Genomic DNA, 19,406 nt, shown 5'->3' on the forward strand with positions numbered 1-19,406 from the left:
ATCCAGACTTAGGGCCTTAGCACAGGGAATCTTTTTGTCATGATTGGTCTAGGATGGATTTAGAGTGGGAGTAGCCACTTTTTCTCCCATCCGACCATGGCCTCTAGACCCTGGCAACCCAAATAGGTTCCCCCTTTTTAGGGATTCAAAAACATGGAAGGATAACATGTGTCCTTGTCCCCACAAGGTCCCCACCTCTTAAACACATGAAATGATGCCATGTGTCCTCTTCCTCCGAAACTCATCCTAATTCTTTTTTTGTTAGCACATGGTGGGATGGGAATAGGATAGAAATATGCATGGGACCACCTTTTCCCATTCCCATCCTATTTCTTACCATGTGCTAAGCTCCTTGGAACGACTCATCGCACATATTAAGGTCGGAGGGAGCTCTCACCATCATCCAAATGCCCAAGGAGGAGGCTCTCAAACATTCTTGACTTCGACAACCACCACAAAAACTATTTATCCTTACGTGGGAGGGGAAGAAAATTAAAGGCATATTTCCAAGGGAGTTTGGTGCGGCACCCTTCTGGCCATAGATGGCACGAGCAGTCTCACCCGTCTACGTCGGGTTAAAGACCCGCTCCGCTGGGTCTCAAGGTGAAATTTTTAAATGGCTTTAATTTCATGAAATAAAATTTTAAGTTTTGTAGGCACTGCTAGCTTCGCTTTATGATTAAGAGGCAAGGATTGTCAGTGCGAGGGAGGAAGAGGCTATGGTAATGGAAGGGGTGATCCCTAGCTTTGCTACAGTGATAATCGGGGGGGAGAGCAAAGTGGGAGGAGAATGGTAGAGAAGAAGAGGAGGAGCAAAGGGGCATGGAAGCCGATAGGGAGAGAGGTGAAAGAGGATGAACAAATAAGAAGGGTGAAGATGAGGATAAAGGGCAGTCTCTCCAGAACTCAATTCCAAGACAATAGTACATAAGTCCAAGATCTTTCATGTCAAACTCTACAAATAAGTCTTATTTAACTTGCTGATGAAGCATTCATGGCTTCTTGTCACAATCAGATCATCTTGCTACAAAAGTGTAATAGTAATGTCTTTCCCTTGAACTTTGTAGTGCCAAAAGAAGCAAAGGCAAATAGGAGGAGCACAATAGAAGCCCCAAAACTTGAACATGTACCCATACAAGAGGAGAGCATTCATGGGCAAGATGATGCGATGGAGTGTGTGTGAGGAGCGAGTTTTTTTGGGCAACCAATGTGTTTTGATCCACTACATCTCTCTCTCTTTCTCCCCTTTTTTGTCGTGATAATTTATCTTCTTTTTCCACCAGTTTAGGCAAATTCTTTAGCTCAAAAAGGCTTCCAAAGGAGAGCTAGCATGCACACAATTATACTAGAGATGGAATTTCATAAAAATAACAAGAGAATTTGGGCTTTAAAAGAATTTCAAATTGGCATCAGAGAGAGAGAGAGAGAGAGAGAGAGAAGGATTTGAAGTAAAACTTTTAAGCCCAATTTGGTATCCAGAGAAGGGCACCAATGCCAATTTGGGCTTTAAGAAATTCATAACTTTGCTAGGAATATCCAAATATAGTTATAGTCACCAATCCTTTATACCACTCTTCCTCTCTAACGTTCCTTCTCCCTTTCCAAGGTGGTCCAACCACTAGCCTTGGCAGCTTTAAACCAATGAGTAGCATGACCCGTCTACGATGGGTTAGAGACCCGCTTTGCTAGGTCTCAACCTTAAGATATCATAAACTTCAAGAAATAAAACTTCAAGTTTTATTTATAATTTTAATATTCAATGAAAGTTTATCAAAAATTTCAAGATGGATCTTAGTTAATCCTTAGCAAATGACATACACTTCTCTCTCTCTCTCTCTCTCTCTCTCTCTCTCTCTCTCTCTCTGTGTTAACGAAAATTTCACAAAAGTGTTGAATGTAAATTCCACCACAACAGTTGTCCCATGACAGGCCATGGTGTTTTATTTCATTGCCATACATGTGATTCAAAGTGTTACCCTAAAAGCTAACAAATTATGCAAGGACACACAATATTTTCACCTAAACTACTCACATTATACATGAGAAAATACAAGGAGACATTGTTCCTATTGACCTTTAGGGAACTTAATCTACTTCCACCAAATCCCATTCATTATTCACACCAAGCAACTTTTACTCAGCCAATACCTTAGAAAAGAAACGCAATAAATATCAAAACTTGATTCTACTTTTTCCTCAATCAAGGATTGTCGAAGCAACATGTCACATGGCACCAAAATTGAACATATTGCGCATATAGAAGAAAAAGTAATGTGCTTACTTCCACCTCTCATGGCAAAGTGCTATTTGTCTAGTGAGTAGCAACATTGCGGCGGAGTGTAATTGCCTGCACTATCAAGAAGAGATCAATTGTTAAGACGTTTACTTTTGTCATAATTAAAAAACCAAAAACAACATGAAAAAAAACCCCTCTCCTTTATGAAAGCTCCCAATTCAACCTTAAATAAATGACAGAAAAATATTTTATAGAACCAATAATATTAGTGTTCAAGAATGGACTTTTTTAAAACTCTACATTTGATTGCCTTGGGATCTAGTGACACTAAGAGTACGGCTACAACCAAAACTAAATATACTATGGTTTCACAAATACTTCTTTGAGATGTAATGTATTAGCCTTAGATCATTTCTCTAGATTTTAATCCTCTAGTTAGTTTGAATCCTTTCTAGTTCAAGGTCCTTAGTGGCCTTGCTCTAAACTGAATAGAACACGTAGTATTTGGATTTGAAGAGACTTTTCTTCCTTTGTAGATCCTCCAATTTTCACACCCTTCTCCATTGTTTAAACTATATAGAACTTACACAATTCTTTGATTGCACATATCACTCATCATGTTATAACTTGCCTCGTTATCCCAAGCTTTTTTGGGTCTAGCTTGGGTACTATAAGGGAATTCGATGCAAAGTCTAGAAAGCCACCTGTCTATCCCTTATGCGTACATTGAAGTCACCCAAGAGGAGGATGTCTCCCTACCTAGAAAGTTTTGTGATGTCATCATATATCATCTCATATGGCATGTATCCCTCTATAGTGACCTCATGTGCATAGGATAATGTATCGAGGGGAAAATAGCACGCTACAATCATGAAGATTAGTCGTGAATTTTGTAGCTAGTCTTGAATCCACATGTGTTGTGCATGCTCCTCTCTGCGTACACAAATATGAATTCTCTCAGGTATGATCTAAAAGGACTAGAACCCTAAATCCCACACTTTCTCCTCATCTCCCTCCTATGGGTTTGAATCCCAAGTATATCATACCATTATGGGCAGCCCTCTCTCTAGGCTCTCATGTGTATGTCAAGTCCTATAGGCTCCCTCCTATAGGTTTGAATCCCACGTATATCATGTCACTATGGGCAGCCCTCTCTCTAGGCTCTCATGTGTCTCATTGTAGAAAATCATGTCCCTATCAGTGTATGTCTCTGAGAAACTTCCTAGATCAAGACCAAAGGGTGCCATTGCAGTTCCATACTACCATTTTCAATCCATTGCAATTCTATACTACTATTTTCAATCCACCTTGTGCACTTATGCCATGGGCCTGATACATTATGTGCTATCCATCTCCCATCTTCCTTCTGTTCTTTGTCTACTCTCTTCCAGATAATTACTTTACCATCTGTGTAGGTAGCCCATTTCATGCTTCTCTTGTTGCCATCTTGCATACCATTCCCGCCTTTCTATGCTCTTGATGTAGAAGAGTAAGATCATCATCCAAATATATTCTAGTCCCTTTCAAAGTTGCCCTCATGATCATTAGGGTAGACATGTTTGTTGTAGTATAGAGTTTCACCACTGATGGCCTCATTGGTATCTTTGCCTTGCCTGACCTCCAAGATACCTCACATATGAGATTGACCCCCATCTTAGTGATCAAGGTTTTTAGCATATGCCATTTGGGTATCACCTATTGTGAGGCCTCTTACCAAAATTTTCAGTGGCTTGCTGGTCCTTCTCTTTTCTTCCTCCAAAGCCTAAGGGATAAAGTCCTTCTTGGAGGCTGTTGATCCCTTTTTTACCACTACTGTTGATTCAAGCATCTCCTCCTTCCTGTTGGTGAGCTAAGTTTACATAGGGTACTTGACTGCTTATGATGTTTTTCTTAAAGCAATTCGATGACATGGCTTAAAGGATCCATTCTTGCCAAGACTAAAATACTTTAGATTAGCAAGGAGAAAAACCAATTCAACATCCAAGATTTACACATATGAGGTACCATGGTGTTGGAAAGGATGAATACGGCAAAACGCAAGACATAGACAAAAATTGTAGACAAGCTACCAAGAGAACAAAACTACAAAAGTAAAAGAACCAACAAGATGACATAAATTAGACAAAACAAAGACAAATTACATTTGAGTACATGAAGTTTAATAATGTTCTTTTGGATGTATAGAAAGTCCAAGCGACAATGGTGCTATTTTGCAATATGAAAGCAAGGAGTAAGTATAATTTCTCTTGTTTCTTAAGCTAATTTTATTTTATGGTCATTCTCAATACATTGCTTTTTACAATTTTGCAGATTCCACAAGCAAGCCTATGCTTGTCATAAAGCTAGGTGAGTGTGAAGTTGCATAAAGCCACAAGTTGGAGATGATGAGCATTACACTTATAAATAACACCTCAAAGCATGCAAAGATGAAGGAGATTAAGGAAGATTTTATTGTGCAATGAAAAAAATACATTTGGTGGCTTGTTGCAGAACATTAATGATTCACTGTACTACTTGATTTTCATCGATGATTATAGTAGATATTGTTGGGTCTACTTTATGAAGGAGAAATCGATAATATTTTACAAGAATTCAAAGCCATGGTAGAGAGATCAGACAGAGGAGATGAATACATGTCTTCAACATTCATGCACTTTTTTGCAAAAGTATTGGCATTCAAAGGCAATTCACATGTGCAGATACTCCTCAATACAATTCAATAGCTGAAAGAAAGAATGGGACTTTAACAGACAGTACTATAGCAATGCTCAGTCCAAATCATCATCTGAATCAATATTAGGTAGAAGCAATTGCCACTACAAACCACTTGCTTAATCAGCTTCCGACCAAACCAATTCAAGGTATGACACCTTATGAAGCATTCACTTGATACATGCCATGCATTGGGCATCTCCACATTTTTTGTTGCATAGCATATGCCCACATATATGATGATCATCGCAGAAAGTTGGACGTGAAGACACGTACTTGTTGAGATATGGTGCCATGAGCACATAGATTAAAGGGCTAAGGTATGGTATAGGAAAGAATTAAAGTAGCCACCCTAGGATGTGGACTACATGATGTGGAGATGTGGATTGAGGATATCCACAAGGAGAGTTATGGATGAGAGGATCACACATGTGTTGACTATTCAAAGGGTACTCTCTATATAAGAGGCCTATCATGTATTATTGACATATAGATTGAAATAGATTGAGTGTTTCATACTCATGTCCCTCTCCCCATGGCTTTCCATATTTGGTTTGATCCTCCATGATCTTTATGCTCATTAAGTGATAGATTAGGCTAGTACGATCCGCACTTTGACATGGTATCAGAGCTTAGGTTTAGCTAAGCCTAGATTGAGATTGAGAGAGAGAGATCTTCATCCATCCTTGTGAGAAGAATTTTCCATTCATTAGAGAAATCTCCGTCCACTTTTTAGAGAAAACTTCCGTTCATATCTTCTTTCCTTTGTAAGAGAGAGTTCAGTTATTTTGAGATTTGTAAACCTTAGGGAAAGATATCTCTTGTGAGAGATCGGAGTGAGAGAGTGCTTTCTACATTGAGAAGGAGACATAAGTTGAGCTTTGTTGAGAAGGAGACATGAGTCGAGCTTTGCTAGTGCTAGTCACCCCAGTTCCTCAAAGGCAAGGCTTCATTAAGGCCTCTAGCACACACGCAGCCCACATGCGATTCTGCAGCTTCATCCACCTCGGCATGTAACAAGCAACACAAGGCCAATCGCGCCAACAACCAATTGCTACTGCATCAATCGTCTCCGACGCACGCCCTTCTGCAACAAAGCTCACATCTCCTGCTACGACTCTCTTCTGCAAAGCAGATTCGCACACGGAGTCAACTGTGCCACCAACGCCTACATCGCCAATGACTTCACAAGCCTCAACGCCTCCATAGATCCTCTCTGCATTACCTTCTGCTGCTACAACACGAAGGAAAATTGCAGCAAGCAAGGCTTCCATGGGTAGAGACCTGTGCATTAGAGATGATAATATTATGGCCAGGCCTGTAACTGGGATAATCTAGCCTCAAATTGGGATTGTCCACTGTGAATTGGAAGCTAAACACTCCCAGGACCGCTCCCAGCTTGCCCACCGCTGCTAACATCACGTGGCACTCAGTGTTGAACCTGGCTGGAAAGATCTCTACCGGCACGAGGTGAGCAAACAATTGGCCAAATTTGACCACAGCTATGGTGGAAACAGAGCTCCTTCTCGACGGCGGCTGCTCATAGTCCCAATGACCGTTTGCCACTCTACGCCCCACAGGCGATGCTCAACCAACACACCTCCATCAACGTGGCTTGAGGTCCACATAGCCAACGTCTTCGTGCTCCAGCCTTCAAGCAACCTTAGAGCAAAACGGAGGAATGCGACTCTTTTGGTGGGCAGGAGAAGACCTTCCAGCGCAACGAGCAGATCAGTAAAGCGAGTGCAGTTGAGGCACAAGACGAAGGCACAACTAGCAGGAGTGGTAGCTCTCGGATCTATAGGCTATGCAGTTTATGAGCATCACGAGAAGTAGAAACTTGACTTGTGAACGAGCAATACGTAGCAATCATACAGCAAAGTGATATGCACCGAGAGCAGAACGAGTGCTCCACTGTCTTCTTCTCCAAATGATGAACGTATTCTCATATCTTCTCCAAAAAAATGCCACGTGGCACAGGATAACATGTAACTATGGTTGAGTTTGTAGTCACTAGGGTTAGTTGAGCCTTGATCAATGGTCAAGCAACCCAAAAGAAACCATGGCTAACTCACCTGCAATAACCATGGTTAGGGTAAGATTAGTTAAGTTCCATCATAGACCCTGCCAAGCACAGTTTGAAATCCTACATGTGACTCCCTATGCTGCCACATCATCAAAGGCCCCTTGTTCGCAAAAACTTCGACAAGTCGTAACTTGCAATCCAGGAAGAATTTGGACACGCTCCAAAAAGGAAAACTGATCATCTTTTTGAGCTCTATGCGCCTGTCAAGTCAGAATCATTGTATGCAATTAGACACTACCAATATTGAAAGAAATCAATTGGTAAGTCCTTTGCAACAAATGGAAAAGCAAAGCATGAATGCACACATCATTGTCATAAGCATGCCAAAAGCACAAGTGCATGAGATGACCAGAGCACGAAGCATGGCATCCACACATAAAGCATTAAGGCACATGGAAGAACAAAGCATCATGCATCAAGCTACGTCAAGCGAAGAAGCAAACGCCATTGACATGAAGCATTGAAAAGCGAAAACCCTTGCCAACCATGCCTATATGTTTGTAATCAAGCCTGACCACTTGAGAGTAGATATGAAAGCACCTAGGGGAGGTATTGACATGTAAACCACACTTTACCACCTTAAGTAGCAATGCATACACTAAGGGGAGGTAATGGAATGTAACTCACATCTGACCACCTTGCAGTAGCCAAAGTATCATGGCTCCAAGGGGAGGTGTTGAGATATGGTGCGATGAGCACATAGATTAAAGGGCTAAGCTATGGTATAGGAAAGAATTAAAGTAGCCACCCTAGGATGTGGACTACATGATGTGGAGATGTGGATTGAGAATATCCACAAGGAGAGTTGTGGATGAGAGGAGCACACATGTGTTGACTATTCAAAGGGCACTCTCTATATAAGAGGCCTATCATGTATTGTTGACATATAGATTGAAATAGATTGAGTGTTTCATACTCATGTCCCTCTCCCCATGGCTTTCAGTATTTGGTTCGATCCTCCATGATCTTTATGCTCATTAAGTGATAGATTAGGCTAGTACGATCCGCACTTTGACAATAATGCATCATGGTTGGCTATAGTGAAGAGAGCAAAGCATACAAGTTCTATGATCCCCATTAACCAAAAGATCATAATCTCCAGAGATGTAATTTCTGATGAGGAATTAGAAAGGAAAACATCAAATACACAAGAGATAGACACATCGATTGCTCAGTCACCTACAGAAACAGTTGATGAAGAAGAGCAAGAATTGCTAGAGAATCCCCAAGAAGAGTAGCAACTTAGACGGTATGCTAGGAAAAGTAGACCACTAGCAATGATGACATATGCTTAGAAAGGCAAAGCAATTCATATTGAAACCACCAATTATGATGTTATGACAACCATCATGGCTACAAAAGAGCTAGTGTACTTTGAAGATGCAGTTGACAAGCCAGAATGACAAACTGCTATGAATGAAGAAATGGAAGCTCTGTAAAAATGCAACACTTGGGAATTATGTGACCTTTCACTAGGAAAGAAGGCCATTGCAAACAAATTGGGTAACAAAGTAAAGTACAATCTAGATGGAAGCATTGAAAGATACAAAGCCAGACTAGTTGCATAGGATTTGCACAACAATATGGTCAAGATTATGATGAGACTTAAGCAAAGATGGACCCCATAAGATTTTTGATATCACTAGCCACACTGAGTAGATGAAATGTATACCAGCTAGATGTTGAAAATGCTTTTCTCTATGGTAACCTAGATGAGGAGGTCTACAAGCAATAACCAGCAAGGTATGTTGAACCAGGGAAAGAGCATTAGGTTTGTTATCTCAAGAAAAGGCTGTACAACTTAAAGCAAGCACCCAGAGGTTGGTATAGAAGAATCAATAAGTATTTTGCTAATCTGGGATACATGAAAGAGGTTCTATACGGAGAACAAAGATAGAAATGAGAAAGAGACTTCAAGTGGATGAAATTGGGAAGCTCTAAAAATAAAATACAAGGCTTTTGTGTTTACAAACTACGTATCATACAAGCTTGCTAAGAGAGAGAGACAGAGAGAGAGAGAGAGAGATGTAATTGAGAAGCTATAAAAATCAAATGAAGGCCTTTTGTGTTTACAAACTACACACCATGTAGACTTGATGAGGATCAATATGAGAGAGAGAGAGAGGGATGCTGCAAAGAGAGAGAATAGAGAGAGAGGTCCCAAGTGGAATAGGTGGAACAAAACATGCTGGTTGCAAAAAAAAACTCGCTCAACAAACTCGCTTCTTGCCATTCCCCGATGCGGTGTAGGACATGGTACGTGCATATTGTGATCCAAATCTAACAAATGGACACAAAGGAGAGGATGTTCTATTTATGGAAGAAACCTCATTTTCTGAGTTTGTAGAAGCTACCATAGATGTAGTTGTGTACTAGATGCAGGTCAATTTGTATGCCAATAATTTGATTTTCTTCATTGCCGCTACCATGGATGCAGTGTGCAGGTCCTAGAAATTCGTATGCCAATAATTTGATTTGCATTATTGCCGCAATCTGGTCATAGATTTTAAGGTGCCAACACCTTGTTGTAACTTGATTCTTGCTAATTGCACAAAAAACAACCATGAACTTCTAAAGAAATGCATTTTTCCTACTTAAATTTCTGAGGGATCTAGAGCTTCAAGAATTTAAGAAGTCAGTGTATATCATTGTCCACCACTGAAGGTCTCATGTTCGTTGAGTGTAATCATTTTTAAGCAAAATAGGGTCAACGAGAAACATGGCTACTACGATTTCTCACAACTTTCCAACCCCCTGCCATCTAGGTGGAGTATCCCCCAATAAGAGGTGGGCAACTACTAAACTAACAAAATCTAGATCATATGCATTTGGAGAACCTGCAATTAAGGAAAGGTGGGTTGTGTCTTTAGGAGCATTGAACCAACAATGGTAAGTGGGTGGCCCTTAACCTTTTCTTGTTACCCTGCATCTTGTCCACACAGCCTAATATACAACTAACCCTAACAAGCAAGATGGTAAATGTTTTTGTCTCGAATTTTAGGAAACTCATCCTCCAAACCTCTCCATCGTCTCTCCTTAACCACTTTCTATTCAAAGAATCAAAGATCCTCTGATGAACAAAGAAGATGGGAGGAACATGGGTTAGGTTCTTCTGACCCTTCTAGTGGAATTCACTAAGAATTCATATGCCTACGTCCCATCCATCCTAGACGTATCTGCATCCTAGTTTTGATGAAAAATAGATTAAAACTGTTCAACTTGATCGTTTGGGTGAGCTCCCTATCTTGCAACGAACATTGCTCTTTGTTGTCCCACATACGGACGAACCTCTTTCTTGTTCAACTTGACTTTCCTTCCATATGATAGAGAACCAAACCAAGTCCTTGTAAGTAAAGGTACCTGTCCTTCTAGAAGAAAAGCCTTCCAGAAAAATAAAGCTCCCATCAACTCCCAACCCTTCTACTTAGCCCTCTACAAACCTGAACCTTTATTAATACAAGGCTCATTTCCAAACAAGGCAGACAATACTTTGGGTACTCCATCCAATTTTTATAACGAGCTAGCCTAGTATACCTAAAGTGCCTTCTAGTAGGAGTCTTTATTTTTAATGACGTCCCCATAAAACCTGCAACTAACCATTCAAGGTAATCCTCCTTCAGCTTTGGGTAAGGTGGAAACCTCCCATCTAACCTATCATCCCCAAACGAAAGTCTCTAAAATGTGAGTTGAATTTGAGTAGGCCTGCTTTAGAAGGTCATCAGCATGACAAAGAATAGATCATAGAGGGATAAAGGAGATGGTTTAGTATGACCTTCCTCCTTGCAAGAGAAGGCTGGAGTCCCTACCATCTGAAGATTTTCGTTTTTATCTTCTAAATGAGCCATTCACATGGAGCCTTTATCTGTATCTGAGTCTGAGTTATCATCTTGATCCTCAAGAACAAAGGATTAGGGAATGATTGAATAGTTTTACACTTTTCACCTTCATGGCTTTGTCCACCCCTTCGTGAACACTTGAATTATCATCCAAATTCTTTGGACGTATCTCTGACTTACCTTCTTCTCTGGATCTACCTGAACCTGTCCCACACAAAAAACATGAATTCAAAATCTTTTTATAGAAGATCTTATGCACCATCCTCCCTCCCTGTTCATCTTTTTAAACTAAAGCTTGTGGTGGTTCCACAACCAAGTCCATTACAAATGCTTGCGGATTGCCTCCAGGGATAATGGAACATGCATGTTCATTCCCTAGAAACTGGCCTAGAGAAGCACAGAGAACATCTAGCTAGGAAAAGAAGGCTAATGGGAGAGATCAGGGAATTCCTCCCAGATAGGAGCCTAAGTGGGCAGGGGTATATCGTGACTGAAATCAGCATCCCACATTTGCACCAATAGGAGTTGATTTCTTATCGACTTCTTACCACATTTCCAACTTTGCAAAAAGAAAAACAATAACCGCATAAGCCTGATATCCAGCTAAATCCAGCTATTTTCTTAAGCCAATTTGAACACACCCATCCCTCGAGCAAGGCTACGGGAGGATGGGGACCATGAATGACACCTACTACAGCATGCGAATTGAGCCACTTGACGGTTTCGTCTATGAAACCAGTGTGCACTTTGACGACTAGACACGTACCCGATACAAACTTTCCATTCTTTCCATCACAGTGACTTCCTTGGTCCGACATGGACTTCTCTTCTTGCAGGATCTTCTCCCGTCTCATGGCATTCCCACACCAGCTTCTAATCTTGGTCATGAGTTTAGCAGTCACCTGGCCTTTCTTACCATTCGATCCTTTGAAGAGAGACCGACTAATTTAGAGGGCCCCAGCATAACTGAGCCGAGTTGATCACGGAGAAACCTTCTACATGGCACTGAGCCCACCTCCCCCTGTATTTTCCGCTTGCAAACTTTCTCCATTGGGGGGCGAAGGGAGGGGAGTCTGTCTTGATGAAGAAGCTTCTAGTATCTTGGCATGCCGAAGCAGAAAAAGAGTGAGCCGATGCTCTCCTAGTCTATCTGACTCATCGAAGAAAGCAAATCAAGCGACAAACTGTCACTTATCTTGTCCATCACCTTAGCTTCCATCCATTGCATGGGAGGGAGGATAGGCTTGCGTCATGAAATCACCAGTCACATCACCTGACAGCAAGTTCGAGTATTGCTGAATAAAGATGGGTTCAGACCACCTGCCCGCTCATGGAGGAGATGGAGGATGGCTGCCCGGTGTGTTGTTCACACCACCCTACAGTCATCAGGCTGCTATATATGGCACCAACATATGATTGGTGTAGCGGTTTGAAATGATCGAATGGACCAATCATGTAGCGATTGGAGGAATGGCCATCTTAGGCTGCTATATATGGCACCAACATATGATTGGTCTAGCGGTTCGAAGAGATGGAATGGACCAATCATGTAGCGATCAGAGGAATTGGCCATCTTTTGTGTCAGTGTCTGGGGCCATCCCTCATATTGGGCCAACTATGACGGCATCCCTCACAAAACCTAGGATGGCCAGCGGGTGGTGTGAGCCTAGCCTAAGCTTGGCACACCTGAAAAGGAGCCATCCAAAGTCATTCTTCCTCCAAATCCGAGCTTTGGGAAACATTCTTCCTCCATTCCTATTGCTTCGCATGAGCCTTCCAGATAAGTTGCGTAGCTTTCTTCCGCCCCGCCTTTTGCTCATCCCAACTCATTGATTTTCCTTTTTCTGGTGGGACTTTTCCCGAGTAAGGCAAACCACACTTTCCCTTTCTAGGAGCGAGTTACTACTAGGGCATTAGGGCATCCTAACTAGAATTTGAACCGATATTGTGCTCACAACCACCATGTTGGTCTCCGGCTCCTTTCCCACTGCTCATTTTTCCATTTCTTGAGTACTTCTTTGACCTCTGCTTGGTGTTTCAGCCACAAGGGATGCTCATTCCGGCGAGGGCCCTTCACACGCCGGCAATAATAGCAAGCGATTACTCTACTACACTCTGGGTTGGAACTGGGAACCATCTTCCATGGCTTTCTGCCTGAGGGTGAAGGCCTCCATCAGTCTACCCGCCAATTCACTGTTATCCTTCTTGATTTTCTTCTCATTTACAGAGGATTCTGACTCTGTCCTTTCCACTCAAGCAGCTGATTGTACCATGTCATGAGAGATGCATCATCAATTCCTTCTGCAGACCGAGCACAAAACAATCAACCAATAACCCATTTGTGGGACAGCATGCTACCTTGAACCGGTAAGCCAAGGCGCAGAACCTGCCAGAATAATCCACCACAGACTCCCATTCCTCCTGTGTGATAGCATATAGCTTCTGCAACAACTGTATTATCATCTTATCTTTGCAGAAAAGTTCCTAGAACCCTCTTTCAGATTATCACACTGTTTGAAATGTGCATTCCCATACTCATTGCTAGGCAGTACTCAGCCATCATGGAGATAGTTGCTGGTCCTTGTGCCACAATGAAATCATTTGAAGAAAGGATAAATCTCACCAAGCAAAAATTTAAGCAAAGAGAGGTTTGACAACAATCTTACCAACATTCACCCCATGCTCAATGCAGTGGAAAACATTAGCATGTTATAACTATAATTCTTTGAACCACCCTATATAGAGATGGACTTAATATAAGAAGGTTCTTGGTGACGCAAATAATCATTCCTTTATGGATGGAAATGAAAACAAAAGCAATGGCTTCTCACTGTGGGTGCAAAGCATGTATTCTTTCCCTTCTTCCACCACATCATGATGCACTGCATTGGTGTCAGGGCACATATCCTGCCTCCTTCCTTCATGCACCTATTCGATCTCTGCAAATCAGAATGTATGTCCTCTTCTTGAGGATGTGACGTAACTCCAACACCAAATTCATGCACCACATTATTCACCTTGATACAATTGTGAGCTTGCACCTTCTCCACAACATTGTTGATCACTGCCTCTCTCACCTTCACCGAATCAGCTGACCCACCTGTGTTAGCATGCATGTTTGCCAGCAATACATATGGTGAAGCATTCTGTGGATCTAGCTCAAACATAAACTTTGCAGCACGCACAGCAAGCTCCACATCATTGTGAATTCTGCACGATGAAAGGAAGCTCAACCATGCCGGAGCAGAATCTTCAAATGCCATGCTGTGAATCAGGTCCTCTGCCTCTTCCAACAGTCCTCCTCGACCAAGAAGATCAATCATGCACACATAATGCTCCACTGAGGGGGTTATGTCATGGTCTCTGGTCATAGAGGCGAAGTATCGCCTTCCTTCAGCAACCAGACCTGTATGGGTGCACGCAGTAAGAACATTAAAGAAGGTGATTTTGTCTGGCTCAAACCCCTTTTCCAGCATTTGACCAAAAAGCTGAAGGGCCTTCTTGCCATGCCCATTCTGGGCACACGCTGCCATCATTGCACTCCAAGAGACCACATCCCACAATGGCATCCTTGCAAACACTGACCTTGCATCATCAAGGCTCCCACACTTGCCATACATACTGATGAGGGTATTACCCAGGACAACATTTGCTTCCCATCCATTATGAGCAATTGTAGCATGCAGCACCCGGCCCACTTCTAGGTCTGCAACACTGGCACACGCATCCAAAACACAGATAAACGTGATCTTCGTTGGCTTCAAACCTTCCGTCTGCATTTGATGAAAGAGTTCTAGCGCTTCCTTACTATTTCCATTCTGGGTACACGCTGCCATAATGGCATTCCAGGAGACCTCATCACGCAATGGCATCTCTGCAAACACAGTCCTTGCATCATCCAAGCTCCCACATTTGCCATACACATTGATGAGAGTGTTCCCCACTATGATATCCAACTCCCATCCATTGCCAGTAACAGCAGCATGCATCGCTTGACCCTCTTTTAAGGCTGCCACCCTGCCACATGCATCCAAAATGCAGAAAAAGGTGACCTTGTCTGGCATGAAGCCCTCTGCTTGCATTTGACCAAACAGCTGTAGGGCCTCCTTGCTGTGCCCATTCTGCACAGATGCTGCCATTATGGCACTCCAAGAAACCACATCACGGAGTGGCATCTCTCCAAACACAGCCTCTGCATCATCTAGGCTCCTGCACTTGCCATACATATTCACAAGAGTATTCCCCACAGCAATGTCTGTTTCCCATTCATTGCTAGCAATGATCGCATGCATCTCCTGGCCCTCTTCTAGGGCTTCCATACTGGCACATGCATCCAAAGTGCACATTAGGGTAATCTTGTTTGGCTCAAAACCTTCTGCTTGCATTTGACCATAGAGTTGTAGGGCCTCCCTGGCATGCCCATTCTGAGCACATGCTGCCATCATGGCACTCCAAGAGACCACATTGTGAAGTGGCATCTCTGCAAAAACAGCCCTAGCATCATTGAAGCTCCCACACTTGCTGTACATATTGATGAGAGCTGTCCCCACAACAATATCCAATTCACATCCACTGCCAGCAATAGTAGCGTGGATCTCTAGACCCTCTTCTAAGTCTGCCATACCGGCACATATATCCAAGACACAAATGAATGTGATGTTGTTTGGCTCAAAGGTTTTTGTCTCCATTAGACCAAACAGAAGTAGGGCCTCCCTGCGGTGCCCATTTTGTGCATACGCTCCCATCATGACATTCCAGGAGACAATATTCCGCCCTGGCATCCCTTCAAAAGCAGCCTTCGCATCATCCAGTCTCCTGCACTTACCATACATACTGACGAGGGCTGTCCCCACCACCACATCTGAGTCCCATCCGCAGCCTATAACAGCAGCATGCATATCTCGACCCTCTTCTAAGGCTGTTATGTTGCCACACACGTCCAGAATGCAGCCGAAAGTGATCTCATTTGGTTCAAAGCCTTCTGCCTGCATTTGACCAAACAGTTGTAGGGCCTGCTTGCTGTACCTGTTGTGGGCGGAAACTGCCATCAGAGCACTCCATGAGACCACATTCCGCAGCGGCATCGCTGCAAAGACGGCATTAGCCTCATCCAGGCTCCCACACTTGCCATAGGTGTTGATTAGGGCTGTCCCCACAACGACGTCCGAGTCCCATGCGTTGCCAGTAAGGGTAGCATGCATCTCTCGACACTCTTCTAGGGCTGCCACACTGCCACAGGCATCCAACACGCAGAGGAAAGTGATCTTGTCTGGTTCAAATCCTTTTGCCTGCATTTCACTAAAAAGTTGCAAGGCCTCCTTGCAATGCCCGTTCTGGGCAAAAGCAGCAATCATAATTGTCCAAGAATACAAATTCCGATGGGCAATATTGTCAAACACAGCACGTGCATAACTCAACCTCCCACATTTGTTGTACATGTCAACGAGAAGGTTACTCAAAAATCTGTTGCCCGCATACCCTCGCCTTGTCATGTGCTCATGGACACGTTCACCGTCAGACAGGGCCTTGGCCTTAGTGCAACTCCTCAGAAGCGAGGCATAGGTAGCAACGTCCGTCTCCGGACCCAGCTGACCAAGGATCCCCTGATTCAAGCTTCTAGGAGAGCAGTCTTCCTTCCTCCCAGGGCCATTCTGATTTTGCCCATCTAAAGAATCGGAATGACCAGCCTTGCTGCCTTTTAGTTGGCTTACCACCACCTCTGCAATATTGGCACTGCAATCACAATGCAGCTCGGTTGGAACAGGCAACGACCGCAGGATCCGACCCTTGTGCATATCAAAATTTTCTTCCGTATCCCCAGCCGGAGCGCAACGTACTGACCTGTGTACGTGCCATCTCTCCAAGGATATGGGCTCGATCGGAAGATGAGGCGCCGATGATAACGACGAAGAAGCTACCCAACAGAGATAAAGCGCCATTGGTTTTATGTTATTGCTGAGACTGTAAAATTAAGACGATACTTTAATCACGTTCAAACAAGGGAGCTCACTCACTAGCACTGTGGCTCCTCCTTCATTCATGAAAACTTTCATTGGGACATACCTAACATTGTTATGGACTACTTTTTGGTCTGCCATGGCAGGGTCTAAGCTAACGTTGGCAAAAATGGTGTTATTAACGGGAATTGTGCCTAAGCGTGCAAATTTAGGGTTATCAGCTCGGATAGTATTAGGTTTACACGTGGTTTTTACTTGGCCAGCACTAGGACGTTTTTTCAAATTCTGAAATCCTTTGCTTCCACATGGCACAATATACACCCTTAGATTTTTTAAATTCTGAAAGCCCAAAAGCTTTGAAAGCTTTTGAAAAGCTGCGTAAAAAGCCAAGGCCCGAATCGAGATTATATCTTTCGGTCATGCGACATGGATGAGCTTCAGAATCAGGTGGTTTGGCAGCTACTTTTCATTGCTGGTTTTGTACTTGCTTTTTCTTGATCACCGTTCATCGCTCAGGTCCTCTTCTTCTTTATTTGTGTCCCTTTTTCTTCTTGGCTCCAACTGTGTACTAGTCTCTCTTATGTCTGTTCTTGCTTTGTGTTCCCATCGATCTAGATCCTCCCAATGGCGTTGCCACACACCAATAAGTTACTCATTTCTTAGATGAGGCCGTTGGAAGGATAGCGATATTGAAACAGCATGGCGGGGCTCACAAGCATAGATGGCTTTGTAGAAGATTTTCAAAAGACTTTGCTTGGTGGAGGGAACTTTGAAAATGGTCAATCGTCAATCACACTGTGGTGGAGAGAACTTGACAAATGGTAACTTGTCAATCAGGAAAAACGATGTGGTAGATTTCCTTTAGAACCCTTCTACGTATGTGCCCGCAGAGTCCCAAAACCTTTTCGTGGACAAAAATCTGCAAGGTTCGCTATAAGTTTTCTATCTGCAAGGTTCAAGCGCAGTGGAAAGCTCTCAAATTCAACTAAGCCATCCGCTTTCTCAGCCATATTTAAACATTAGGAGCTTAAAAGTTGGGACTTATTTCCATTCAGACGTAGTTCAAATTCGGCCTTTTAGAATGACCAGGGTGAGTTTGTATTGCTGTTCGAGGGAGGGAGAGGTACTCCTAGTGAGCGTATCTTTTGAGGCGGTTGCCTTCCTTGCAAGGTGGTCATCATCCTCGCAATTTATTATATCTTCCTGGCTACTCGTTTCTGGCAGGTTTGGGGAGGGGGAAGGGCACAATTGATCTTTGCCAACGATTTCTTTCATTTTGCAGTGTCAAAATTTACGAACATAACAAGAAGACGTGCTGCTTGGACTAGGCTCCGTGATTGTCTTTCATTGAAGAAGCAATGACGCCAGAGCTGTGAAGATGTCCCCTTGAAACATGGCGTATAGACTGATAGCGAGGTAGAGATGCTCAAGTAAATGCTGTAGGGCCTTGTTGAGAGAGCTCTCCTCTCGCAGCAAATCTTTGTGGAAGCTAGGTAAGGAGGCAAGGTAGAGTTTGTGACGTACGCTATGCTCAAGGCTACGGAGGGTTTGAGATTTGAGCAGGTAGGGGGATGTTAAACTCTTAGGAGGAGGAATACGAGAAGGACAGCCTTCATCTTATAAACCAGCGTTGATCTATTGAAGGGGTTTAATATAGACGGATATACATCCATAAATCTTTCAGATTTAGTCAATCAGAACCAATTGACGCTGTTCCACACTTATTCTAGCACTCAGAAAATGACTCCGAAGATTCCCAATTAGTCGTATAACACCCCTATTCCATTTTCTAGAAATATCTTCGATTCCCGCTGAAACAGAAGCGATCGAACGAGATTCCAACAACTGCTCAACTTTCGGAAGACCTTGAATGATATCCCCAGATCTCAATCTATCATATAGTAATGTTATTAAAGTATCTCCTTCTCTGATTATATCCCTGTAATCTTTATGAATAGTTGCAAACATCAATAATTGTTGCGATCTGATCAAAGTTTGCAAAAGTGTCAATGATAACTATTGCCAGCTCATAAGATCATGGACATAGTGAATCATTTTAGATATAATAAGATGTTATTTATACGCACTTTTATATTTCCATAGTCGTAATTTTTTGGAATCTTGCAAAGGCAAAAATTGTAACTACAACTGCTCGAAGATGTGTGAAGATGATTACCTTGATGGTTTGAACATCTTTGATCGTTGGATTGTGTATAGCTTTTGTGCTTGAATTTATCATCTTTAGGAAATTGCACATATGCTCACCAACATATCCAAACATGCAGAACATGAGGAATGCATATTGACTAATCATGATTGTTTTTCAGATTCCAACATTCCAGCAAAGAAATAGGCGACTTCTCGTCGAGCTGTGGACGTCACAAAGGATACTCCACGTAAATAGAATGTACGGTCATTTCAATTCTGAAATGTTTCTGCACCGTCTCTTGCTCTGGTCCGCATTAATGCGCTACACCTCCAACATTGGAGGTGACTATTCAAAATGGGGGGATGGCACGTTCCCCTATGATATATAATTTTTGGAGAGACATGTGCCAGCTCTCCACCATACATTACGT

General features: G+C 42.7%; 1 protein-coding gene across 1 annotated transcript; it reads right to left on the minus strand.

Annotated features, from left to right (window-relative positions):
* Positions 1-13,193: 13,193 nt before the first annotated feature.
* LOC147885157 (pentatricopeptide repeat-containing protein At1g03540-like) lies at positions 13,194-16,809 on the minus strand. Its single transcript, XM_087397281.1, has 3 exons — positions 15,389-16,809; positions 13,888-15,190; positions 13,194-13,256 (listed from the first exon to the last, which is right to left on the minus strand). The coding sequence occupies exons 1-3, from the start codon at positions 16,807-16,809 to the stop codon at positions 13,194-13,196; spliced, it is 2,787 nt and encodes a 928-aa protein (XP_087253407.1).
* Between the last annotated feature and the right edge of the window lie 2,597 nt (positions 16,810-19,406).

Source organism: Dipteris shenzhenensis, chromosome 26 (genome assembly GCF_047967505.1).
Source record: "Dipteris shenzhenensis isolate YYH24624 ecotype China chromosome 26, Dip_SZ_1.0, whole genome shotgun sequence".
Taxonomy (NCBI): domain Eukaryota; kingdom Viridiplantae; phylum Streptophyta; class Polypodiopsida; order Gleicheniales; family Dipteridaceae; genus Dipteris; species Dipteris shenzhenensis.